Genomic DNA, 27,667 nt, shown 5'->3' with positions numbered 1-27,667 from the left:
TAATGGGCAGTTGCCAAGCTGAGATCTGCTCCCCAAAGCAATGTCCCTTCCATACCCCACAGGCTGAACAGTAGGCATTTCCAACTTCTTGCTGACTTCAAATTCTCAACTTTTTCACCACTCCGTCTCCAAAAAAAGCTGGCTGAATGCAATAGTCTCTAGGTGTTATTTCAGCGTCCAAGGTCTTCCCAGTGGTTCTTCCAAGTGGGATCCAGTGGGTTAGGTAGCTAATAAACACTCGGGACCTAAGATCAGTAGTTCTGATCTTACACATTGGAATCACCTGAAGAGCTTTAAAAACTGATGTCTGGGTCTGCCACCCAGAAATTCGATTGTAATCAAGCGAGGTTGTGGCCTGGGCACGAGGGGTTTGGTGACCCTAACGCGCAGCCGAGGCAGAGAACCACCGAGGAGCCCTGGAGGGCAGGGTTCCCACTTGGCTCTCCTTAACCTGCTCCAAGGGTTAAGCCGGAGCTGGCGGGGCGGGGCGGGGGCGGGGCTTCGGCGCAGGGGCGGGGCCGAAGAGGAAACAGGGCGGGAGAGTCCAGGTCACCGCGGCCAGCACGCTCGGCTGTTGCAAAAACGAGCGGAAACGCCTCCGTTTTACAAAACAAAGCGGAGAAGCGGGAGGCGTGCGCGGTCCGCGAGGCACGGACCTCGGCGGTGGGTCCCTCCAGTCCGGGCGCTTCGGCATCTTTGGGTGGAGATGGAGAGAGGCCTTGAGAGCTGCCGGCGCTCGGAGTCCAACGGCCTCTGGGCGCCTCGGATCACGGCGGTGGAGGAGCTGCAGAGCCGCGTGCAGGAGACCCTGGACCTGCTGTCCCCGCAGGAGCTGAGCAACTTCCGCATCTTCCTCAAGTCGGTGGACGAGGAGCCGCGCGTGACCCCGTGGCGACTGGAGCTGGAGGGCAAGAACACGAAAGGGCTGGCCCGTCTCCTGGTCCAGCACTACTGCGAGCCCGCCGCTGCGTCGCGCGTCCTCACCAAGGTGCTGCAGCAGCTACGCCGCGTCGACCTGTTCCAGCGCTGGCAGGACGCCGCCGCCGCCGAGGACCGGGGTGAGCTGGGGGCTGCCATGTACCCGGGCTGGGGGCGGGGCCTGGTGAGCCGGGGGGCCGCGGGGCCTGGGGCTGGGCGGGTGGGCCGGGCCGGTGTAAGCGCGGGGTTTGGCCGCGGCGCCCGAGGGTTCCGGGCTCGGCTTGGGGGCGGGGCACCCGGTTTGACTGGGGGTGCGGAGGCTAGCGGAGCGAGGAGCGGGCGGGCTTCCTGGGACCCAGTGACGCGCGGCGCGGGGGGGAAGTGGTCCCGAGAGTCGCCGTTTCCGAGCGCGGAATCCGAATGAGCCGTTGAAGAGCAGCGATCAGGATCTACCAGCACATTTTGGGATCAGATCGACTCAGCAGGCCTGAGATGCTTTGTTAACATGTACCTTCAAGAGATGATGATGTGGGAGGTTTCTAAATGATGCAGTGAGAAGCACGGTATTGGAATTCCCGCTGTCGCATCTCCAGGGAATGTATTCACGGGGGCGGAGGGGGAGGGCCCCTCTTCTTGCACACCATGAGACTATTTGCCATTAATCTATGATCAAGAAATGCAGTATGTAACAGGTTAAGGGAGGTTGGGGCTCCCCCCCCTCCAGATTTAATAAACGTATGTGCACCATGATATGTGTGTGTGAGAGAGAAAGCAGCACTTACATGAGAACCATCGAAGTAGACACTAAAATATACCGTCCGTGACCTCTGCCATTAGTATGCTTACGATCTGATCTGACTGAGCTTTGAGGTGTTACGGTTGCTGATGTTGTTTAGATTTGTAATGAACGGATCACAGCGGTAATGGCCCAACGAACATGGCGTGTAGGCAGAATACCCGCTCCGTGGAAACGACTCTCCCTGCTTTGCGTCGCCTGTACAGCATTTGTGTTGTCCCTCCCAGCTTCGTTGTTCAGGTATCACATGAACACCTCTTTAGGTGTTCTCACCTCTTTAGACTTTGAGTCTCTTACTGTTGGTAAAGTGGTTTTTTTTCCAGAATCATCCAAACTACACAATATTATGGCTGTACCCTGTCGGCACCCAGTAAATATTTGAATTAAATGCTAGGAGATTATGTTAAATTAAAAAAAATACCTAATTCCTTTACTTTATCTGTCCCTTTATTGATGTCTTGATCGCCTCTTCAGGAAGTACATGTAAAGTAATGTCAATCAATTACACCTTGTCCTTTTTATCCCCCGCCTGGCTCTTTCTGCCCTTGTACCTAACTGCGGTCTAAGGGAGGTCTGTTTTAAGTTTCTAGCCTTGTAGGAGTTTGAAAGAGGGTGTGTTCATAATCCAGGGAACCTGTTCTAAAATGAGGTTGAAGCCTACAGGACCTGAAAACATAAGGCAACAGAATTCTCTGGGAGGAGCTTCCTGTTAACAGTAATGACAGTGGATTGATTGAAAAGAAAAAAATGGGGAAAAAATAATGCAATAATGCTCTTTTTTTGTTTTATTCTCTTTTCATGAAAATTCATTCAGGGATTCCAAGAAAGATTCTAAAGAGAAGCTATGATTGTGTGGATGGCGAACTGGTAAATATTTTTGCTCTTACTCCAGCACTACACACTGGTGAGGAACAATGGTATTTAGCCACTTTAGCTGACATTGGAACATTTTTTGTGCTGCTGTCTTGTTAGTTAAAGGAAACTGTCTGGTTGCCTCAAGTGGTCAGATCTCACTGCTTTCTGTTATGATTGTGAAAGATAAACATGAGCCATTTAAAACCGCTGTGCCTGCATTAACCAAATAGGTAGGCACTGCTGTTATTTCTATTTTATAAATCAAGAAAAATGAGGCACTGGAGGTTTGAGGATGACAGGCTGTGTGGCCTTGGACGGCTATATAAATTGCTGGTTGTAGGGCTTTTTTTTTTTTTAAGTTTTATGATGGAAATTTTCAATAAATACTAAAATAGAATAGAAAAACAAATCTCTCAAACTCCAGTCCAATGTACTTATGACCCTGCTTCAGCAAATTAGTAACATAGGGCCAATCTTGTTTGTCTGCTTCCTGGCATAATTATTTTAAAGCAAATCCAGATAACCTATCACGTTCATCTACAGATACGTTAGTATGAATCTCTAAATCTTTAGTACGAGAAAGAGGTTGTTCAAAACATAACCACAATGCCATTATTCTGCCTAAAAACAACTTCCTTAGTGTGTGCAAAGATGTGGTTGGGATTCAGATTTCATTGACTGGGTCCTATGTCTTTTGCAGGTGGTTTGTTTGAATCAGGATGCTGACTCATACAAAGTCAACACAGTTACAGTTGATTGCTTTGTGTCCTAAAGCTCTTAACTTAGGATACTTCTCCCTTCTTTAACCTTTTTTCTTATTGTTTAATTATTGAAGAAACCAGGTTATCTGTAGCATGTCCCATATTCTGGATTTTGATGACTGCAGCCCTGTGTAGTCATTTTACTCTGTTCCTCCTTCTGCCATGCTTCCTTAAACTGATAGTGATAGCTATACATAAGGAATTTAAAACTGAGATTGGCCTATTAGTCCTGGTGTAAGGAAGATTTTTGAAAGAAGTATAAATCCAGTCATCCCCCCGCCCACCCTCCTTCCATAACTGATAAGAGAGACAATCACTGTTGCAGCCCTGATCCAAACTGGGAAACCTCACCATTGATCCCAGAAGAAACTCATTATTTCAGATCGATGACATATTTGGATTTCTGAGTTTGGTTTGGTTTGCTTTAAATATTACTGGCTTTCCTGGAAAATAGGACTGTTATGACCTGAGGGGCAAGCGGAAGGCTTTTATCATGTGCGTGGAGAAGAACAGACCAGGGGCTCAGCGGGACATCCATCTAATGGAGGAGTGGCTTGGCCAGTGCCAGTTTGAGCATACACAGTGCATCGATCCTAACAAAATGGTATAATTTTCCTTTTTTTTAAATTGGGTTTTGGAGGGGCACCTGGGTGGCTTAGTCGATTTAAGCATCTGACTCTTGGTTTTGGCTCAGGGTCCTGGAATCCAGCCCTGCGTCCAACTCCATGCTCAGTGGGGAGTCTGCTTTAGGATTTCTCTCCCTCTCTCTCTGCTCCTTCCCCTGCTTGCGCTCCTTCTCTCTCAAATAAATAAATAAATCTTAAAAAAAAAAAAAAAAAAAATTGGGTTTTAGTACCTGGCAAGAACCAGGACCTGCTGAACAATCCCATGCATGTCCTGATAAAATTCTTGATGCTTTTGTAATCTTAAGTGTGTGATACCCTACCTCCCCTTCCAGTCAAGCAGGGACCTCTTGGGCTCCAGTCTTGGCTAGGGCTATGCAGTTGAAGAGGGAAGGGGACCCAAGAAGGTGTCCTAAGCAAGATGGGCAAGGAGGCCCAAGGACAAGGCGTGAGTCTGGAGTAGGCAAGTTCCAGAGACTTTGGGAGCGGGAAAGACCGAGGAAACCCCTTTGAGAGGTCAGCAGGAGGCAGGCCAGAAGCATTGCAGCACTGTGAGTCCTTGTGGGATTCACTTGGAACCTGGAAGAGGTATAGAGAGGGAGCTGATAGCCCTGGGCAGACCTGCATTGTGACCTAACTAGTTGATACTGAAAAAATAAGGTGGAAGAACGGTGGTGGGAACTCAATTTGACCTCTCTGACTCTACCTGAGTCATGACCTAGACCTACCCTTTTTTAGGGATAGTAACATGGGAAAGCCCTTCCTAGATCCCAGAAGTCCCTGCTAATGAATGTCTAGGAACAGCGCAGCATGGGGCTGTGGATGCCACATAGACTGCCTGGGCTGGAATCCTGTCTCTTCCTAGTTGTTACCTTAAATCTGGTTCTCACCCGAGGGTGATTTGTCCCCCTCATTTGGCCATGTATGGAGACATTTCTGGTTGTCACACCTGGAGGGTACTACTGGCCTCTGGTGGGTGCTATCATGTCCAGAAGAGCCCCCACAGCCAAGGGTTTTCTGGCCCCAAATGTCCATAGTGCCATAATTTCAGCAGCCCTGCCTGAAATTGACTACTTTCCTCTCCCGGAAATGGGGTTGTTGAGAGTGGTTATTTTGGAGGGCTGTGGTGATAATGAGCTGCTGTGTCAAAATGCCCAGAATAGTAGCGGGCTTATAGCAAGTGCCCAGTAAGCTTTGATTTTATTATTATTTCAAAGGTAAAAATAGACTCTTTCACTTTCCCTAAGGATTGTACCAGAATCTCTTACCTATTGCATGGTTTTGAATCAGATGGCAGATACTGTGCCGGTGTTCCTTTCGTTTATTCTCTTAGGGGTCTCCAGTGGCCGCTTTGCCTGCATCCTGGCACGTTTAGTTTATTTGTAAATATTTAGCAGTGTTACTGGCAAAAGTATTTCATCGTTCTTAGTTTCATTTTCCAGATTATTAGTTTGGTTAAACATCTTTTGGCCACTGTTTTCCTTCTGTAAATTGTCTGTTCTGTTTCCTTTGCCCTTTTTCCTACTGGGTAGTCTTTTTCCTGCTCTTATAGTTATTTTCCTGGACTTTATTCATTTACAAAACATAGTGCAAATACTTCTCTCTTGTGTCTGTTACTTTTTTGATTTTTTGTTGTTGTTGTCTTAAGTTGTATAGAAGTCTTTTTTAAATTTTATGTGAGTAAACCTGTCAATCTTTTTTGGTGGCTTCTTGATTTTTGTGTCTTGATTAAATCCCATGCCTTAGGGCGCCTGGGTGGCTCAGTTGGTTAAGCGACTGCCTTTGGCTCAGGTCATGATCCTGGAGTCCCGGGATCGAGTCCCGCATCGGGCTCCCTGCTCTGCAGGGAGTCTGCTCCTCCCTCTGACCCTCCCCCCTCTCATGTGCTCTCTCTCTCATTCTCTCTCTCTCAAATAAATAAATAAAAAAAAAATCTTTAAAAAAAAAAAATCCCATGCCTTACCAACTTAAAAAATGTTTAAATTATTTTTCTGTACTATTTGTATAGTTTAAGGTTTCCTTTCTAACTCTCTGGAATCTTACTTTTGACGTGTGAGGTAAGAGGTCTTACCTTATGTCAAGATGGATAGTCAGTTGTCTCAACATTTATTGAATGATGTGTCCTTCCCCCACATATTTGAAACTCCACCTTTATCATGAAATAAAGTCCTACAGATAATTTGATTGGTTTCTGGAATCTAAAATATCCCATTCATATGTTTGTTTATACTTCTGCCGGTATATCACTGTTTCATTCACCGTGATTTTTTTCAGGACATTTTGATGTCTGACAGGACCTGTCCCTCCTTTTTTTTTCCTTTTTGACTTCTGAATATTCTTGGCACTTCTTGAACATCATCTGTTCTCTGTGAGCTTGAGAATAATCTGGTTAAGTTCCACCGAAATCCTTTGGGAGTTTGATTGCCATGACACTGAATTGAGATTCATTTGGAGTGAATTGACAAATTAATAGTGTTAACAGAGCATGGGCATGTCATGTGTATGTTTCCTCTTCCCTGAAGCTTTCTTTATCCTTTTCTTCATTTAGGTGATGTGTGTTTCTTAGGTTTATTCCTAGGTATTGTCCTTGTTTGGGTGTGACCATGAACGGGACCCCCTTTTAATTATGTGGTTTAAATGATTGTTGCCAGGGCGCCTGGGTGCCTCAGTCGGTTAAGCGTCTGCCTTCCGCTCAGGTCATGTTCTCAGGGTCCTGGGATCGAATTCCGCATCAGGCTCCCTGTTCAGTGAGGAGCCTGCTTTTCCCTCTGCCCCTCCCGCTGCTCATGCTCTCTTTCTCTCTCTCTCTCAAATAAATAAATAAATAAAACCTTTAAAAAATTTTCTAAAAAAATAAATGATTGTTGCCAGGTAACTGGGGCGGGTGGTGGGTGGTGGGCGTTAGATCTTTGTGAGTTAATCTTGTGTCCAGTCAGCTCTCCGGTTGCTAGTTCCAGTAGTTACTTGGTTGATTATTTTCTATTTCTAGATAGTCATGGTATCTGTAAGTAATGAATTTTAGCTCTTTGTTTCTCGTATTTAGACTTCATTTAAAAAAAATTTTGTATTTAAATTCAATTTAATTAACATATAGTGTATTACTAGTTTCAGAGATAGAGTTCAGTGATTCATCAGTTGCATATAACACCCAATGCTCATTACGTCAGATACCCTCCTTAATGTCCATCACCCGGCTATCCCATCCTCCCACCAACCTCCTCTCCAGCAACCCTCAGTTTGTTTCCTAGAGTTAAGAGTCTCTTATGGTTTGCCTCCCTCTCTGTTTTCATTTTATTTTATTTTTCCTTCCCCTATGTTCATCTGTTTTGTTTCTTAAATTCCACATATGAGTGAAACCATATGGTATTTGTCTTTCTCTGACTGACTTATTTCGCTTAGCATAATACCCTCTAGTTCCATCCACGTCGTTGCAAATGGCAAGATTTCATTCTTTTTGATGGCTGAGTAATATTCCATTGTATGTATATACCACCAGGGTAGCTCTATTTCTAATTTTTATTTTTTTTATTTTATTTTAATTTTTTTTTAAAGATTGTATTTATTTATTTGACAGAGAGAGCGAGAGAGCACAAGCACGGGGAATAGTAGAGGGAGGGGGAGAAGCAGGTGCCCCACCAAGCAGGGAACCCGATGCAGGGGTCAATCCCAGGACCCTGGGATCATGACCTGAGCTGAAGGCAGACGCTGAACCATCTGAGCCACCCAGGCGCCCCTCTATTTTTAATTTTTAGAGGAACCTCCATACTGTTCTCCAGAGTGGCTGCCCTGTTTGCATTCCCACCAACAGGGTAGGAGGGTTCCCCTTTCTCTGCATCCTCGCCAACATCTGTCGTTTCCTGAATGGTTAATTTTAGCCATTCTGACAGGTGTGAGGTGGACTTCATTTAACTTTTACTCCCTTTATTGAAGTGAGGAGCTAGGATCTTGGCTACGAGGGGCATGGGAGCTGTGATAGTGGCCATTCCTGCCTTGCTTCTCTCTCTGGGGAGCTTGATTCTGATGACGTCTCCCCATAGGTTCTGGCAGACCTGTATTATTGGTAGGCACTTCCATTCCCTTCCATTTCTAGCTTTTTGAGGGCATTAGTTTTCGAGAATAACAATTTTTTTTGTTAAAATAAGTTAATAATATAAAATTTACATATACTAGCCCCTTGGGGAGCTATAATTCTGTTGTATTTTGTGGTAGAGAATTGGAAATGCCCTAATTCTGTCCAAGAAGAACCAGTGGCACAAGAAGAAATCATGTGAATTCTGAAAGCAACCGAAAGGGAAGTGACCAGTTAAGGAACTGATATTTATCTCATACTAAGCCTGTTTGAGATGTGATTATTGTTGTATTTGTCATGTCCTCCAATTGCGAGGGAAAGGGGCCGTCTCTAGCATTTCTGGTTTTTCTTACCTCCAGTTCTTTTGAATATGTTATCCTATTTTACAGGTGTTAATTGAGAAAATAAGATCATTCCGTGATGGACTCAATGAAAGTAAAGATGATGTTGGCTGTTGTCTTGTTACCCTTATGTCCCACGGAGAGAAAGGGTTTATTAAAATGGAAGATGGTGAAAAAGTCAGCCTGGAGGACATTTTTGAAATGTTTAATAATAAAAATTGTCCAGCACTTCAGGAGAAACCAAAGATCTTTATCATCCAGGCCTGCAGAGGAGGTAAGTGAAGACTTCTTTTTAACAGTCATGCTTCTAGGAAATTCTCCTACGGATGAGTGAGGAAAGAAAAAGAAGTTAAAAATATTTGTTTGTTTCTTTAAAATCAGAGGCCCCTCCGCTGATGTGACTTTAGTTGTGTAGTGTACTAGAGACTTTGGGCTGGGAGGAAGGGATAGAAGGAGAACTTAGGCTGAGGAAGGGTCCAAGTCTCTCACGTCATGAGGTGGGCCAGGGAGCCTCACATCTGAGAGTGATGTGTGCAGTTTCCAGGGGCTGTCCCACTGTCCATGGGATGCCAGGAGGCCTGCGGGGCCGACATGCAACTTCTGTAACTTCTGCGGATATTTCTGTCTCTTGTGGAGATACCAGCTTGTTGGGACTTTGATTGGGGGCTCCTGGTGTCTGTGGTGTATTACTATAGTTTGTATTTTTGTTCTTCAACAAACAGAGAGAAGAGACACCGGTGTTGAGACAGACGATGAACCCATGGAGTCTGACGACATATCCGAGAGGAGGAGGCTGCCCACCTTCAGTGATTATTTCATCATCTATCCCACCCAGGCAGGTGAGACATGAGGGTAGATGACAGTGACACACACTTTCTTCCAGAAGGTTTGGGTCATTTGTACTGTTTTTTTTTTTTTAATTTTTTAATTATCGGTGCTTTACAAATTGACATGTATAAGGAGATTTTTCATTAACCCATCCATCTCTCTTTACAAATGTTCCCACTTTTAGAGATGGCAGGTTGGCATCTTACTGTTCATTTCTTCCGGGAAGGCACGAACCTCTGAGCAAAATATCACATGGTAAATAAGATCACTGGCTCTCCTATGAAAAAGATGTTGGCCCAAAACCTAGTTCCTCCACTTGCTATATTGGAGAATTTCAATATTTTTTAATCTCTAGATATATCAGTTTCTTCATGTAAAACAGGAATGATGGAATTTACTTATGTCATTGAGATGTTACATAAATTGAATAATATAACCACAGACGTGCTTATCATAATAACTCGCATAATCCAAAAAAAGAAATTAGCTACTATTATTACTAATACATTATGCTAATAATATTACCACCATTACTTCATTACTAATACTATTATTAATAATAAGGTAAGGTCCAAAAGAATCTTGTGTGTGAAGAGCCACCCCTTCACTTGATTCACTTGTAGGAGAGAGAGAATTAAGAGGTCAAGGACATTTCTTTAGCTGGGCTGTTTTTTTTGTTTTTTTTTTTGTTTTTTTTTTTAAAGTCATGTCTACACCCAACATGGGACTTGAACTCACAACCCGGAGATCAGGAGTCACATGCTCCACCAGCTAAGCCAGCCAGGTGCCCCCCTTTAAATGTTTTTATCTTAACTTCTTTCAAAGAGGATTAAGGCAGTTTACAAAAATGTATATGGAATTCAACATAAATTTTATTTTATTTTTTTTTATAGATTTTATTTATTTATTTGACAGAGAGAGAGATCAGACAGGCAGGCAGAGGGAGAGGGAGAAGCAGGCCCCCCGCTGAGCAGGGAGCCCGATGTGGGGCTCAATCCCACGATGCTGGGATCATGACCTGAGCCGAAGGCAGACGCTTAACGACTGAGCCACCCAGGCGCCCCCAAGATAAATTTTAATAAAGAAATGTAAGCAAAGGAACATAGGGCAACAACTTAAAATGAAACACGCTTAGTGGTAAGATGTGAAAAACACCCCCATTAAAGTGAGATGTCAGATTTCACTCCTTGGTTATTTACCCAAGAGAGATGAAAGCATGTGGCCTCCCAGAGTGGCATAGCAGCTTTATTTGAAGTAGTCAAAGACTAGAAACAACCCAAATGACCATCAACAGGTGAATGAATAAACAAATCGTGGTATGCCATATATGGAATACAGCTCAGCAATAAAAAGAAATGAGCTGCTGATATAAACTAACCACAGAATTATTATGGAGCAGTTAAGGGTCAAGGTGAGGAACTTCATGTTCCAGTTTTATTGAATGAATGAATTTTATGACTGTGCTGAGCTATACATATTTAAGGGCTAGAGATTCAGCATTGAACAGAAGAACTAAAAATCTCTGCCTCCACAGAACTTACGTGCTAGTTGGAGACAGACAATAAACACATAGAGAAACTATATATTGTGCTATTTTATGATCCCATTTGTATAAAGTTCAAAAACAGGCAAAACTGATCTGTGGTGTTAGAAGTCAGGATAGTGCTCGCCCTCCGGCATGCAGTGTTTGGGGTGGTAAGGACCAGAGGGGGCAAGAAGGGGACTTCTGGAGTGCTGGCACTATCTTGTTTCTTGATGAGGGCACTAGTTACAGGGTGTGTTCATTCTATGAAAATGTATTGAGCTGTTTTATACCCCTAAGCTTTGCACTCTTTTCTGTGCGATGGTTACCTTTCAGTGAAATGCTTACCAAAAATAAAGTATGTTACATGGTGACCATTGCTATGGAGAAAAATAATGCAGGGACAAGGGATATAGGGAGTGTCCAGGGGCAGGAGTGGAGATTGCAATTTTAAAAAAGAGACGTATAGAGATGTCCCCACTGAGAAGCTGATTGTTGTGTAGACACTTGGGGGACATGAGAGAGGGTGAGCTATGCAGATATTTGAGAGAATTTGTGTTGTAAGATAAGAATACTTCATATATAGCAGTATCAAAAACTCTATGTATAGTGTGTCCCCACTGGGATAGAAGAGAGAACCTAGAGGCAGAACCAAATATGCAGGGAAACAAGACATGTGACAAGCCATTGCTGATTAGCGTGGAACGAATGGGCCGTTCAGTATAGTGTTGGGAAAACCGGCTTCCCCGTGGGAGAAAAGTAAAAATTTATTTTCAGATTTCTTGGCCCAGGGTTCAGTGCCTCTTTAATCATGTGAAATGTCCAATATATAGTAATGCTCCTTTTATCTCTGATATTTGTGGCTTTCTTCTTTTACTCTTTATCAGCCTTACCAGTGGTGTATTTACTTAAGAACCTATTTTTAGTTTTGTTAATCCCCTCTAGTATCTGTTTTTGATTTCATTAATTTTGACTCTTGTTTCCATTTTTCTTCATTTGGGGGGTGTTTATGCTACTTGTCTTTCCCTGGCTCTTTCAGTTAGGTACTTGACTCATTATTTTCTATCTTTTTAAGCATATAAGCATGTTTAAAGCTTTAATTCCCTCTGAGGACTGCTTTCACTCTGTCCTTCACATTTTAACATGGACCAGTTTTGTCCTTCAGTTCTAAAAGTTCTTAAATTTCCATTGTTCTTTTACATGTTAGAACTATCTCTAAATTTCTGTGTTGGGATTTTAAAATTTGTCCTTTTGTTACTGATGTCTGGTTTATTTGTGTGAGGAACTGCGAAAGAATATGGACGACAGTACTGATCTGAAATATGTTGAGACTTGGGTTATGCTTTGGTCTTTAGTAAACTTATTTTAAAGATTTATTTATTTTTTAGAGAGAGAGAGAGAGCATGTGAGCCCCAGATGGGGGTAGGGGGGTGGAGGAGGAGGAGAGGAAGAGAATCTTCACATAGACTCCATGCTGAGTGGGGAGCCCAACCCAGGATTCAATCTCAAGACCCTGAGATCATGACCTGAGCCGTTTGAAACCAAGAGTCGGACACTTAACTGACTGAGCCACCCAGGTGCCCCTCTAGTAAACTTTTTAATGGCATTTGGACTTTCCTAGATATTCTGTGTGTGCTTAAGAATATGTGTTCTGCACTTGTTGAATGCAGGGTTCTAAATATTTCTATCAATTAAGCATAATTGTGTTCAGTTGTTTTATGTCTCCACTAAATTTGTCTGCTTGACCTGCCAATATCTGAGATAAGTGTGTCCATATGTCATGTTATTGTGGTAGGCGTGTCTGTTTCTTCTGTAGTCCCAGTGTTTTTGTTTTATTTTGACACAACTTGAGTAGAGGCACACAATTTTAGAATTGTGGTGAAATATATAGAAGAAATAAGATAAAATGTTCTAAGCACTCTTTAGTGAATCTACTGTCCCAAGTAGTGCTTTTTTTGTGTGAGTTCATTTTGTCTGGAATTTATATAGATACTGAATATTCTTTTGCTCCATATTGGCCTGGTATACCTCCTTCAGACTGTTTCTGTGAACCTTTCTGGGCCTTTATGTTTTAAGTGGGTCTCTTTTAGATAGGATATAGCTGGTTTTTTTTCTTTTAATTCATTGTGACATTATCAATCTTTTCATTGGTAAATTAGGGCAATTTGTCTTTATTGTGACTATTGATATATTTGCCCTTTTGCCATTTTATTTTGTGCTATTTATTTTTCTTTGCTTTATTTCCTTCCTTTATGGCTCTTGTGTTTGCTTGATTAATAGTTTAGTATGTTATTCTAACATTTTTTGACCCCCTGCTGACCTAGAAGGTAGACATCCCATAATTCTTTTTCTCATGGTTACCCGTGAAATTTTATACATGCGCAGTTAGCCTAAAGTTAATTTAAAAAAAGCTTATTTTTACTCCCTGATGATTCAAGGAACCTTGGAACACTAATTCCCATTACCTTCTCCCACACCTCCGTGCTACTTTTAACATTTATTTCTTTTCTTTTTGTATCTTGCTTAACATTGTTTATATAAAAATATTTATGTGTTCTTAAATTGCCTTAAATTATCCTTCCACTGCCCCCTGGTTTTTTTCTGAATTAAGACATCAATTTAACACACGTTCATCAAATGTGTTGGCACACACTAGGGTGGCAAACACTATTCTAGGTAATACCTAGTCCTTTTTTTAAAACCCCACAAATTAGAACACTATTTTTTTTTTTAGGATTTTTTTTTTTTTTTGACGGAGAGACAGCAAGAGAGGGAACACAAGCAGGGGGAGTGGAAGAGGGAAGAAGCAGGCTTCCCGCTGAGCAGGGAGACTGATGAGGGGCTCCATCTCAGGACCCTGGGATCATGACCTGAGTCGAAGGCAGACGCCCAACCGACTGAGCCACCCAGGCGCCCCTGGAAGGAGGTGGAACCTGAATGATTATCTGAAAGGCACTTTGAAACTGCAGCCATTTAGTAGGTTGACAGTTGAGGAATAATATCGATGGATCATTCCTCACTTCAGTCCCTTTTCTTTTTCTTTTTTTTTTTTAAGATTTATTTATTTTAGAGAGAGAGACAGAGAGACAGAGCATGACTAGGGGGAGGGGCACAGGGAGAGGGAGAGAGAGAATCTCAAGCAGACTGCCCGCTGAGCACAGAGCCCGACGCAGGACTCAATCCCATGACACTGAGATCATAACCTGAGCTGAAATCAAGAGTCAGGTGCTCAACCAACTGAGCCATCCAGGCGCCCTCAAGTTAGAACATTATTATTATAAGTTTACAATCCATGTTTCTGTTTATTCATGTGATTACCGTTTTCTTCTCTATTCCTTCTTGAATCTCAGACCATTTTTCTGGATTCATATTCTTTCTTCCTGAAGTATATCCTTTAGAAATTCATTTAAGGAAGATTTATAGGTGGTAAATCCATTTTAGCACCCAAATCTGGCTGTTTATTTGACAGAATCTTTGCTTATTTCTTCTTGTGAGTCCATCTTTTATTTCTTCAAACATTTCAGGCGGTTATTTTATATTTTGTACCTAATACTTCCAATGCCTGATGTCTTTGGGGGTCACTCATTGGGTTGCTTTTGTTGACTGTCACTCATGGTGGCTTATTTGTGTGTTTGAAGTCATAGTTCATTTGTTGAATCTTAATCTGTGTGACTTCTGGGAGCATGAATAGGGAATTCTTTTCTTTAGGGAGGATTATTACCCACTTGGACCACTGTAACTCTCTTTGGGGTCACAAGGTGAATGCAGGAATCTCAGGTTCATCTCCGGCACCTCCCGGGCACATCTTCAAGACTTTTGTGCCCTCGCTGGAGGTGCTCCTAGTCCCTCGGACAGGGTGCAACTCTGTGTTTCATGTTTATTTTCTGCTCTGAGCTCAGGTTTCAGTTTCCTCATTTGGAGGAATAGGAGCCTTGGAGATTTCCATGAATTTCCGTCAGCCCAGGATAGCATTAAAAGTTTTATTTTAATCAAGTTTTACATCTGGAGGAGCATTTAAAGTATATGGTGTCAAAAGTGGAAAATTTGGAATATGTGTTAAAATCTCTCAGAGTTACCCACTTGTATTTCATCAGAGAACACATAAATGGCCTGGCAGTACCGAGTATATGTGGGGATAGGGAGCAACAGGTACTTCCATACACCACTAAGGAGAGCAGATTAGTTCTACTTCTTTGGGGAGCAATGTGTGATACCTAGGAAAGTTAAAAATATGTTTATGCCATGACCCAGCAATTTCACTTCTGCATATATACTCTAGTGCTGTGGTCCCCCAACCAGGGGGCCACAGTGAAGTCACATAGCTCTACTTAATTCTGGGAGCCACTAGCTTGAGGTCGTTTATGGTTTCTACAATTAGATTATGCTGCATTCTTTTCAATGATACCATATCTTGGGGGAGTTAAGTTTTAGAGGGTTGCTGAGATAAAAAGCAAGTACTTAGGTATCCTGGGTTGAAAAGTCATGCAGTGCCAACAGGTGCACACATCCCATTAGTAAGTAATTATGGTTCTTTAAGAATGAAATTAAAATATTAGTTGTCTTTCAATTTGTGTGAGTTCTTTCCCCCTAAATGGCTAATAAGTTATTTAGATAATAATACGGAGCTTAGACCTAACTACTTTAGTAAATGGAACTCTTAGATATTTCTTTTGGCCTAGGAGCACTGCAAAAAAAGTTACTAAGACACTAAGGGCACCATGAACTGAGAAAGCCTGGGAACTTCTGCGTAGGAATCTTTTGCACGTGTATATCCATGATATGGGATGACCAACTGCCCTAGTTTGCAAGAGATGGAGGGGTTTCCTGGGATACTGGACTTTTCAGTGCTAAAACTGGAAAGTGGGTGAATGAGGATGCGTTGAGCACTCTAATCTGGGCGCTCCTTTGAAATTGTTTATAGTAGGGAGAGTGAAGAGGCGGGAAAGCTCAAAGCCACTGGGACTGGTATATTCACACTGTAGAACATACTATGCCACCGTTGGAAAGAATCCGTGTGGAGAAGTTTTAAATGTAACAATGAATGAAGATAAGGCAGCTGTAACAGGATACAGGTAGTATGCCTTTCATATAAAGATTTAAAAACACAATAATACAATCTATTATGACTGAATATATAGCTGGTAAAAGTATAAAAATATGGCACAAAGAACAGCCAGCACCTTTGTAACAGGGACTGCCTCTGGTAGAGGTACAGAAGGCAGGGAAGTGGGACCAGAAAGTAGTCAGGGAGAAAAGTGAAACGAGGCTTCAACTGTATTTCACCAGAAGAGAAGGGCTGAAGCAAATAAAGCAAAATGTTTCCTGTTTGTTAGACCTGGGTGGTGGATGCTCAGGTGTTGATACACTATTCGGTGTTCTTATTTTGGTATTTTTAAGGAGATGGGAGCTAAGGAAAGAAATTGGAAACTGCAGATACAGCCAGCTCTGATGGAGTTTTGCTATGAAGGGAGTTGAGAAATAGACAATCTGGATGGTGATGAGGGATCAAAGGTTTTTTTTTTTGTTAAGATGGGCAGTACTGCCGCACAGCTGCTGATGGAATGATCCAGTAGAGAGGGGACTTTTTTTTTAAAGATTTTATTTATTCATGAGAGGCAGAGGGAGTGGGAGAAGCAGGCTCCCCATGAGCAGGGAGCCTGACACAGAACTCGATCCCAGGACCCCGGGATCATGACCTGAGCCAAAGGTAGATGCTTAACTGACTGGGCCACCCAGGCGCCCCAAGGGGGGGATATCTTTAGGAGAGATTGCAGGTGCAACAGCTGGTGGAGCTGAAATTTTGAGCATAGGCAGTGTATATCCTCCAGGGATTAAGGTAGACTGATTTTTCAAATGGAAGAAAGAGGTTGCCCTTTTCCTCTGTGGGGAGGACTCCAGGAAGAGCAGGTTTGAGGAGGAGGGGAAATCCAGAGTTTGAAATGGTAATTAGCTGTCCCAGTAGACATGTGAAGAAGGCAGTTGATTATTTAAGTCCGGAATCAAGTGAGTGGTCTGCCTGGGAGAGAGAAATGTGGGGGCCATCAGCTTGTAATGTTATTTAAAGCCATAGTCCTAGATGAGGTCACGGGCCTTGCTCCAACATTTATAAAATGTCAAGATGAAGAAGAGTCAGTCATGGAGAGTAAGAAGGAGCACCCACTGACATGGGAGAGAACCAGGTGGGTGTGGTGGGCTGGAAGCCAGGCACAGAAGTGTTTAAGAAGGAGAGAGTGACTGTCACACCCTGCTGACAGGTCAAAGAAGGATGGGGACACAGAATTCATTGGGCATCTTGACAAGAATAATTTGGGATGTGGACAAAATTGTGGACTCAAAAGAGCAGAACTACAGCTACATGTGATAAAAAGGATCAAATCTCAGAAATAGAACATTGAATAAAAAAAGTCACAGTAGATTTGGGTTTGTTTTGGTTTTATTTATTTAAAGTTCAGGCAAAAACACAATGTGTTCAAGAATAGCATATACACGTATGTATGTATGTGGTAAAACTGACATTAGTGGTTTCTGTGTGGAGGAGACGGAATGGGGTCTGGGAGGAGCTCACAGGTAGATGCTAATTTTCCTAATACCTGAGTCAATGAGCAAAAGACCTAATAGAACATGAGGTTTGGGCTATTAACTGATAATTCCTAGGGAACACCATTAACATGGAGAAGATGCTCAATTTAGAAGAAGAAAGTAAACAATATTGGAGTACCACTTTTCATCTATCGGATTGGCAAGAGATCAAAAAGTTTGAATGTATATAGGGAATATACTTCTTAATTCCTGGCGGAACTGTAAATTGGTAGCATTTCTTGGGAGGACCACTTGGCACTGTCTAGCAAAATTGTAAATGCACACATAATTCCTTGTCGAGGATTTTATCTTCCAGATATTTAGTACATGTCTGAGTGACATGTGCTCAACGTTATTCAGTGACGTTGTTTATAATAGCAAAAGTATAAGGACAACCTAAACATCTATCTCTAGGGGACTAGTTAAATAAATTTTGATAAATCATAAAGTAACAACTATTTAATCAGAGGAAGAAGCTCTTTATGTATTGATGATGAGCAACCTCCAAGATGAACTGGCAAAAACAACAACAAAAAAATCAGGTCCTAGAACAGCATGTACAATATACTACTGAGATCGGGAGGAGGGTGGTTATACCCTCAAATATGTATCAGCCTCTTTGTACGCAGCGTGGATCTGGAAGGATACACGAGAAACGGATACCTTTGGTTTTCTTGGGCATGGGATGAGGAGGGAGGGAGACTTTGCTGGATTCCTTTTGTAATTTGAATTTTAAACCGTTTATATTTGAGTCTGTTTTTTTGTTTTTATTTTTCAAAATTTTAAGAAGATTTTATTCATTTGAGACAGAGCTACAGAGAGGGAGAGCATGAACAGGGGGAGAGGGAGAGGGAGAAGCAGACTCCCTGCTGAGCCGGGAGCCCAACGTGGGGCTCGATCCTGTGACCCTGAGATCATGACCTGAGCCAAAGTCAGATGCTTAACCATCCTGAGCCACCCAGGCGCCCCTTTTTCTTTGTTTTTAGATTCCACATGTAAGTGAGATTATATGGCAGTCTTTCTCTGTCCAGCTTATTCTACTTAGCATAATACCCTCTAGTCCATTCATGTTGTCACAGATGGCAAGATTTCATTGTTTCTTATGGATGAGTGATATTTTACTGTGTGTGTGCACATGCACACATGTGCACATATAAGATAAATACGTAAAGATATATATATGTATATATATATATATATCACTCTTACCGATGGATGAATTGTGAGTCATTTGAATGTATTATCCATTCAACAAATGGATTTAATCACTTCTTGGCCTTTTGGCTAAGATCACGTGCAAAAAATGGATTTAAAACGTTTTCAAGTTATCTTCTTTTAGAAATTGGAAGATTTCAACAAAATTCGGGTTTCGGACATCTTAGCTCACCATAGACTTTTATACCAGCTACCTGACCGCAGTGAGTCCTTAGAGCTTGTCTCTCCTGCTTTGTGACAGAGGCATGTCATCTGTATGCAAGAGAAGCTGCAACATGCTCTCACCTGCTTATTGACTATTTGTAGTTAGTCTTGTGATTGTCGCTCATGTTCTATGGCCAGAGTTCTCTAAACAGCTTTTTTTTTTTTTTTTTAAGATTTTATTTATTTGACAGAGAGAGAGATAGCGAGAGCAGGAACACAAGCAGGGGGAGTAGGAGAGGGAGAAGCAGGCTCCCCGCTGAGCAGGGAGCCCGATGTGGGGCTCGATCCCAGGACCCTGAGATCATGACCTGAGCCGAAGGCAGACGCGAAACGACTGAGCCACCCAGGCACCCCTAAACAGCTTTATTTTTTTTAAGATTTTATTGATTTATTTGAGAGAAAGAGAGATCATGAACGGGGGAGGGGTAGAGGGAGAAGCAGGCTCCCCACTGAGCAGGGAGCCCGATAGGGGACTCGATCCCAGGTCTCTGTGATCATGACTTGAGGCAAAGGAGACGCTTAACCGACTGAGCCACCCAGGTGCCCCTCTAAACAACTTTATAATGCAAGTATGGGGAATCCCGGTCCTAACGATATTTTATTTGACCTTGTTTGGTAAATCTGTGGACATTTACTAGCTTTCGGCCATAGTCTAAAGTTCTCCAATATCACTCATCAGACTCATTTTTTTATGGCCTAGAATCTGTCCTGACGACTGACCCCATGGCCATGAACGTAGGATCGCTGATTATTTTCAAAGCAATGAGAAATTTATAATCTATCATTTGATAAGATACTTGGCAGCTGCTCTGATTTTCGTTTTGCTGACTGGCACGTGATTCTTCAAAGGTGTTGAGACCGCATTAGGTCAGAGGTTTTCAAATGTTATTTGCCATAATCCACAGGAAGAAATAGCTGTTGTGTTTCACCCAGTCTAATGCCTTGATTGTAAGACATACCATTATTTTGTATTCTCTATGCCACAGAAGAGATTATACATCACATCCAGATTTCAGATTGGTGGGAAAAAGAAACTTCGATCTTAGAATTGATAAAATACATAATTCATTGTAGTCTATTATATCTATTTATATAGAAGTATAAATATACATGTAATACTAGTTTTATAAATCATAGCTGCACTTGCTACATTTGAGCCACTTTAATATTTTCTATTACAGCCCATTTTATCCCATTATAAAAAAAGGCAGTTTCAGTCTGCTAAATTGATTTCTTGGCTGATTATTGGGCCACAACCGACAGCTCGAAGCACACTGGACGAGATGGATTGTCAAGCTTTGTAATGAGGCGTTTCTGACTCAGATTTACTCTCAGAGGGACAATACTGAAATTCCTGTGTAGTTCCTACACTGAACAGATAGGTTCTGTGGATTTGTTTACAATGTTATGGAGATGTAATTGAAGTATGAGCTGTACATATTCCACGTATACCATTTGAATGCATGGGAGAATACATTCATGACACCATCACCATGATCAAGATCAGCGTAGACTTCTATCACCCCAAAAAGTTTCCTCATGTTGAAATCTATCCCTGCCTCCATCCCCATCCCTGGGTCACCACAGTTGTACTTCCTGTTACCACAGATTAGATTACATTTTCTGGAATTTTAGATAAGTAGAATTATATAGTATGTATATTTCCTATCTGCCTGCCTTTCTTCTTCCACTCCACATAATGGTTTTGTGATTCGTCCACGTTGTTTTGTCTATCAATAGTTCATTTCCTGGGCACCTGGGTGGCTCAGCTGGTTAAGTGACTGCCTCCGGCTCAGGTCATGATCCTGGAGTCCCAGGATCCAGGCCCACATCAGGCTTTCTGCTGAGCAGGGAGTCTGCTTCTCCCTCTAACCCTCCCCCCTCTCATGCTCTCTCTCTCTTTCTCTCTCAAATAAATAAATAAAATCTTTAAAAAAAAAAAAAGTTCATTTCCTTTTATTTTCTTCCTCTATCTATCAGTAGTTCATTTCCAGTATTCAGTTGCGTGAATATAACACAACGTGAACACAATGTGTTCAGCCGTTCACTGGTTGAACATTTGAGTTGTTTCTAGTTTTTGGTTATTAGAAGTAAAGCTGCTGTGAACACATGTGTGTAAATCTTTGGGCATATGATTTTGTTTTCCTTGGGTACATACCAAGAAGTGGAATGGTTGGTTCATATAGTAGGTATATGTTTGACTTTTATTTTTATTTTATTTATTTTTATTTTATTTTTAAGATTTTATTTATTTGTCAGGGAGAGAGAGAGAGAGCACAAGCAGAGGGAGAAGGAGAAGCAGGGAGCCCGATGCGGGGCTCGATCCCAGGAGCCTGGGATCATGACCTGAACAGAAGGCAGACGCTTAACCATCTGAGCCACCCAGGCACCCCTATGTTTGACTTTTAAAGAAACTGCCAAATTGAAATTCTTTTTCAAAGTGGTTGCATCATTTACATTCCCGCCAGCAGTGTATGAGAGTTCCAGTTTCTCCACATCCTCATTATCAGTTGGTTTGACCTGTTTTAAAAATTTTATTTTTTTATTTTTTATTTTATTTTTTTTTTTTTTTAGATTTTTTTTATTTATTTATTTGACAGAGAGAGAGATAGCGAGAGCAGGAACACAAGCGGGGGAGTGGGAGAGGGAGAAGCAGGCTTCCCGCCGAACAGGGAGCCCGATGTGGGACTCGATCCCAGGACCCTGGGATCATGACCTGAGCCGAAGGCAGACGCTTAACGACTGAGCCACCCAGGCGCCCTGTTTTAAAAATTTTAGACAGTCTGATATGTGTGTAATAGTATTGCCTTGGGGGTTTAATTTGCATTTCTTGGAGGACTAATGATTATCTTTTCCTGTACATATTGGCCATTCATATATCTTCTTTTGCTGAATGTCTGTTCATATCTTTTGCCCAATTTTTTATTGGGTTGTTTTTTTCTTGTTAAGTTGTAAGAATTATTTATGTAATCTGGATACAAGTTCTTTGAAATGTATTACAGATACTTTTTTCCAGATCTGTGGCTTGCTTTTCATTTTCTTAATAACATCTTTCAAAAAAACAAAAGTTTTGGGGGCACCTGGGAGGCTCAGATGGCTAAGCATCTACCTTCGGCTCAGGTCATGATCCCAGGGTCCTGGGATCGAGTTCTGCATCGGGCTACTGGCTCAGCGGGGAGTCTGCTTCTCCCTCTCCCTCTGCCTCTCCGCCCTGCTTGTGCACACACACTCTCTCTCTCTCTGTCTCTCGAATAAATAAAATCTTCAAAAAAAGAAAAAAGTTTTTAATTCTGATGAAGTCCAATTTATCAGCTTTTTCTTTTTATAGTTTATGCTTTTTGTGTTCTAAGAAACCTTTGCCTATGCTGAGGTTGCAAAGATGTCCCCGTGTTTCTTCTGTTCCAACCTAGATTTATTATCAGAGGGTACAATTTTGATATTCCCATCAAATTTCCACACTAAACCGACATGTTTCATGTTTTTTAATCTAACAGTAAAAATAATTTCACTGAATTTTTGAGGACCCCAAAATGAATTCTATATGGGTGTGTTCTGGGGGTATTTAGCTTAAAATCCTAAAGCAAAAGTCAGAAATTAAAAAAAAAAAGAAAATGAAGTAAATATGGCAAAATGATGATAACTGTTGAATCTAGGGGATGATTATATGAGAATTTGTTAAACTTTGCTTTCTACTTTTGTGTATATTTGAAAAGTTTTATTTTAAAAATTCATATAAGAGAATTGCCCTCATGAGGGGTTACGTGCTGCTGGTCACAGGAGTCCCCTGGGAGGCTCAGGTGCTTCCTCTTTTTGTGTCTGTGTCTCTTACAGCCCCAGACACACTTATTAATGCAAGAGTGCTTCTGTATTCTCAGTTCAAAGCCATTTTCCAGGTTTAAATGTGGGTAAAAGACAAAGTGTGGTGCAAAGGGAGGAGGAAAATGGACGAAATGTCTTGTGTTTGCTTTGTAGATCACGTTGCTTTACGGCACCCTCGCACTGGTTCCGTGATGATTGAAGCAATGTCTAAAGTCTTTAAACAGTACGGAAATAAGTGGCACATCGTTGACTTCTTCACCAAAGTAAGTAAATTCCAAGGGAACTCGTGCTCCATTCGTGCTGACGGTAATGCACTTGATGAGAGCATTTTCAGGAGAAGGTTGACTTTAGCCATGAAAACACGAGAGATACTGAAAAGTTGCTTAGAAATGATGGGCTGATCATGAGTTTCGATGATGGTGGCATTCAGAAAACATGGTTGAGCCAGCTGCTGAGGGAAACGGGTAAGTGACACTTTCTGTTCATTTGTAATACGAGTGCATTGGATATGAGGTGAGCTTTCAAGTTCCTGCCTGCTCTGTAGCCCACCATTGCAGTCAGCTTTGGCCTGACTCAGGACTTCTTTAATGACCGACTCTGGCTCACACTTGTCTCCCCATTTTGTAGCCCATAGTAAACATTCACTGAATGAATGGGTGCCCAATAATGGCAGTAGATTTATACACGAACCATAGTTTGGAGAATGGCCCAATTATTGTAGTTTATCATATCAGGATTAAAGGGCAATTTTCTTCTCAATCTGAGAGTTTTACATCCAAAGAAAGCTAATTAGAAGAGACTGTCGAAGACTACAGTAACATGGGGCACCTGGGTAGCTCAGTTGGTTAAGCGTCTGCCTTCAGCTCAGGTCATGATACCAGGGTCCTGGGATCAAGCCCCACATAAGGCTCCCTAATCAGGGGGGAGTCTGCTTCTCCTTCTGCCCCTCCCCATGCTCCTTCTCTCTCTCTCTCTCTCACTCTCTCTCTCAAATAAATAAAATCTTAAAAAAAAAAAAGTACAGTAACAACAATGCTAACATCTATTATCTATTGCATGGCTCACTCCATGTCAGTTACTGTTCTCTGTGCTACACAGATATTAATCCATTTAAGCCTTCCAACACCCCTCAGGTAGCTACTGGGATTCGCATCCACTGACAGGTGGGGGCTAGTCAGTGGCTGGGCTGGCATTCCAGCCTGGGCAGAGTGCTTCTAGAGTTCATGCTGTAATCACTGAAAAAATGTTTTGCTGACCAATGTTCATTAAACCTTTACTGAACACCCTTCATTTTTATTTTTATTTATTTTTAAAGATTTATTTATTTATTTGTGAGAGAGAGAGTGAGTGCATGGGAGGGGCAGAGGGAGAGGGAAACAGAATCCTCAAGCGACTCCTTGCTGAGGCGGGGCTCGATCCCAGGACTCTGAGATCATGATCTGAGCCGAAACCTACAGTTGGCCACTTAACCGACTGAGCCACCCAGGCACCACCCTTCATTTTTAAAGCACTTGCTGAGTAGGCCCTAGCAAAAAAAAAAAAAAATCCAAAAATGAGCATGATGTGGCCTTTGTATTAAAGGCACATACAGCTTAGTTAGGTAGCAGATGGTAAATGTGCTTATAACCAACCCCAAGACTGTAGAGCTGTGGGATGTTTTGGACATAGCATTATCCAACCCTTTCATTTTACCACGTGTTCCCAAGGCTTAGAAAGGGTTAATATCTTGCCTACTATTACCCCGGGGCAAGTTGAGACCAAACCTAGGTCTGTGGACCTGAGTCTACTGCTCTTCTCATCCACAGTGCTGCATTCCAAGCACTTGGTGGGACATGCTCTTTCGAATGCCATTTGCATCGCTTTCCGGAATGCATAGAATTTGGCCATTTCACTCTGTAGGGTTTACTAAAAGACTTTTGCTCAGGGCTTTTAGACAGTTTGTGCTTTAATCTTCCAGGTGAATAATAGAGTGGTACACGCCGAATTTCATCTACATGAAGAACCAATTAAAGTATCACTCGTCATGGAATCAACTTTAACTAAATTTGTGTACTTCTGACATCAGGAAGATGAAAAACTAAGGACTGCTTTGTAACAGACTTTGTAAAGAGCTGAGAGCATTTGTAGCATAGTACTATTAGTTATCATTTTGCATTATTACTGTCAACAGCTGTATTTCTCCAAATCGTTTTGCATATATATAGTATTTTTCTAAGATTGAACCGTGCTTATTTGACACTTAGAAGTAATTTGACTTCTTTTAAAAGATCATTGTTTTTTGAAAATGATTTTTCCTGAACTGTTATCAAAACATGGAAGTCCAGCTCTATTTGTGGACCATTTTTATCATGTGCTTTTTTTTTTTTACTGATTACACCCCATCCTTTCCCACTTGGTGCTGGTGTTCGTCCTCATTTTCTTGGCTGTCTTCAAGAACTGTCTTTATGTAGTCTTGTCCTATGTTTTACCTGATTTCCTCCATATTCTTGTCTGTAGCCAGACTTGTCTCCTTTTGACTCCATGAGCCATTCTCTAGTCTTCCTGGATGTTCTCATTTGCACTCTGTGCCCTTGATGCCTCATGTTTCCACCTTCCCCCATCCCCCAGCTTCCTCCCAGCTGCACAGCACCTTTGAACTGCTATTTTCTCTGCCTGGAACACTCTGTTCCACCCCAATCTATTCAGTCCTTCAGAGTTTGGCTCAAGCATCCTTGGCACAGGGAAGCTTTTCGCAACCCTTCATGCTAGGTCAGCCTTTTCTACATGCTCACAGACCCCGTGCTTTTCTTCTGCAGCAGTTAGCACTACTGTACTTAAGTGACTATGTAGTAGCTGTTAAATCTCTCTCTTCCAGTTCAGTCATAAGCTCTGAGAGGCAGAGGCCATGTGTCTCATTCATCCTTGCCTAAAGACACAGAGAAGCGCTGTGATGAATGTTTACTGAATAACTGGTCTCTGTCTTTCAATTATTTTGTCCATTCCTCAGACCTCACCTCATTACCTCTGTGCATCTAGCCACCTTCTAGTCATCCCCACCTACTTGGATGTCCTGTGGCCACTTTAACTGAACAAGTTGGAAGTCAACCTTACGTTTCCCTTAAACCTCTTCATAATACCCATCTCATTGTTAATAATCCTTTGAGTCCCCACTGCCGGCAGAATATACTCAAATTCCCCTAGGAGAATATCCCAAATCCTTCTCTGTCAGGCCTTAACCTATACTACTTGTATACTGCCTACTTGTCCTGGGTCTTGACCACTCCAAGTGATTTGCCCTCCCCTCAATAACCCCCTCTCACAGAATCAGGCTTGTGGATTACTGAATGTTGAATGAATGCTCTTGGCTATGTTATAGTTCATTCTCTCCTTTCTGCCTGAAATGCCCTTTGTTCTCACTGTACGCTTCCTCTCTACCATGCATTCCTTAGGGTGCAAGTTGGGTCCCATCCCACTAGAATGAAAACCTGTATGTAGGCCAGTGTTTTTAGAGTAACAAACTCCGGACTGAGCATGAGTTTTCATTGTAATTGTGTTCTAACTTCCAGTGTAACTTTGGACTATATTAAACCCCGGTTTCCACATCACAACAGGAGGGCTGGTTCGGCTGGGAACTCATTCCACTGGACTTCGATGAACTTTGGCTTCTTAATAAACTGTTCGTGAATATCCTGCAGGTGTGGCTATTCCTGAACCTAGAGGTTCACACTGGCAGTTGCATAAGACTGTTGGGCCTGTACGAGGTTACAGGCGTTTGGTGAAAATGCTCTGAAGATTGAGGGTCACGATGACTGAAGCAACCCGGAATCTCCAGGCCTGTCTCCATTTCAGGGACAGTTATGTCCTTTTTAGTTAATGTGATTTCTCAAGTATACATATGTGTGATTGAATTAAAAAACTTTTGAGTTTTGATATTTGATATGTAACTTTCCTTTTTTATAGAGCATTAAACTGACACCTTGGTTCATAAAATATCTGGTGAGCCTTCTCTGTTCACTTGCATGCTGTGTGAGCCTAGGATTCCCGGCACAGGCGCTCATTTCAGGGGAACGGCAGCAGCTGAAATAGGCAATAGCTCTTATTTCCTGAGAGAGGTTAAAGGACTTCTTCAGAGTCAGAGGTTAAAGGACTTCTTCAGAGTCACACCATGTGGCGAAGCTGGGATTCTAATGCATGAGCACTTAACCGACTGAGCCACCCAGGTGTCCCCCTTTTTATTATTTTTTAAAGATTTATTTATTTTAGAGAGAGAGTGTGCAAGTGGGGGGGAGGGGCAGAGGGAGAGAAAGAACCCTGAAGCCCACTGTGCCCTGAGCGTGGAGCCTGACATGGGGCTCAATCCCATGACCCCAAGATCAGGAGCAGAAACCAAGAGTTGGAAGCTCAACGAACTAAGCCACCCAGGTGCCCCAAGTTTTTATCTTTTTAAATATGAACCCCAGAAATCAAAAGTTTGCAAAAGATAAGCTCTGAGATTTTTATTAAAAATTGGCATGAACAGGGACACCTGGGTGGCTCACTCAGTTAAGCAACTGACTTGGTTTCGGCTCAGGTCATGATCTCAGGGTCGTGAAATTGAGCCCCTCGTTGGACTCTGCTTAGCTCAGAATCCACTTGGTACTCTCTCTCCCTCTGCCCCTCCCCCCGCTCTCTCTCTCTCAAGTAAATCTTTTTTTAAAATGGGCATGAATAAAAAATGTTGCGAAAACTTGTGCAGGAGGACTGGGAAGCAGCAAGGTGGCCGCAAGAACACTACAGATATTCTTTGACAAATGCTTCTTGGGGCAAGGGCTCCTCACCATGGTTTACTGCCACCACAGTCAAGCATTCATCATCTCTGGACTTTTGTCAACTCATTTCCTCGCCAAGGATTTTCATCACGCAGATGAATCCTCAAGAGCAAAGTTACTGGGGCGCCTGGCTGCCTCAGTCGGTTAAACGTCTGCTTTCAACTCAGGTCAGGATCCCAGAGTCCTGGGATCGAGTCCTGCATCGGGCTCCCTGCTCAGTGGGGAGCCTGCTTCTCCCCCTAACTCTGTTGCTGCTCCCCCTGCTTGTGCTCGCTCGTTATCTCAGTTTCTCTCTCGCGCTCTCAAATAAATAAAATCTTAAAAAAAAAAAGGAGCAAAGTTATTTTGTG

At 42.3% G+C, this 27,667-nt stretch overlaps 1 protein-coding gene across 4 annotated transcripts; it reads left to right on the top strand.

Moving 5' to 3' along the window:
• Positions 1 to 518: 518 nt before the first annotated feature.
• LOC118525898 (caspase-14-like) lies at positions 519 to 26,499 on the top strand. Of its 4 annotated transcripts, none has more exons than XM_078073361.1 (7): positions 519 to 1,058; positions 2,529 to 2,581; positions 3,785 to 3,934; positions 8,412 to 8,637; positions 9,086 to 9,202; positions 22,684 to 22,793; positions 26,121 to 26,499. In XM_078073361.1, the coding sequence occupies exons 1-7, from the start codon at positions 707 to 709 to the stop codon at positions 26,286 to 26,288; spliced, it is 1,176 nt and encodes a 391-aa protein (XP_077929487.1). In that variant the 5' UTR covers positions 519 to 706; the 3' UTR covers positions 26,289 to 26,499. The 4 variants fall into 4 exon arrangements, with proteins under 4 accessions (XP_077929487.1, XP_077929508.1, XP_035932712.1 ...); XM_078073382.1 differs by having other exon boundaries at positions 26,076 to 26,264; XM_036076819.2 differs by lacking the exon at positions 26,121 to 26,499 and adding an exon at positions 24,488 to 25,260.
• The last annotated feature ends 1,168 nt before the right edge of the window (positions 26,500 to 27,667 follow it).

The sequence above is a fragment of the Halichoerus grypus genome, chromosome 1, assembly GCF_964656455.1.
Source record: "Halichoerus grypus chromosome 1, mHalGry1.hap1.1, whole genome shotgun sequence".
Lineage (NCBI taxonomy): Eukaryota > Metazoa > Chordata > Mammalia > Carnivora > Phocidae > Halichoerus > Halichoerus grypus.
The sequence above is the reverse complement of the archived record's forward strand: the minus strand, read 5'-3'. Positions and strand labels throughout refer to the sequence as shown.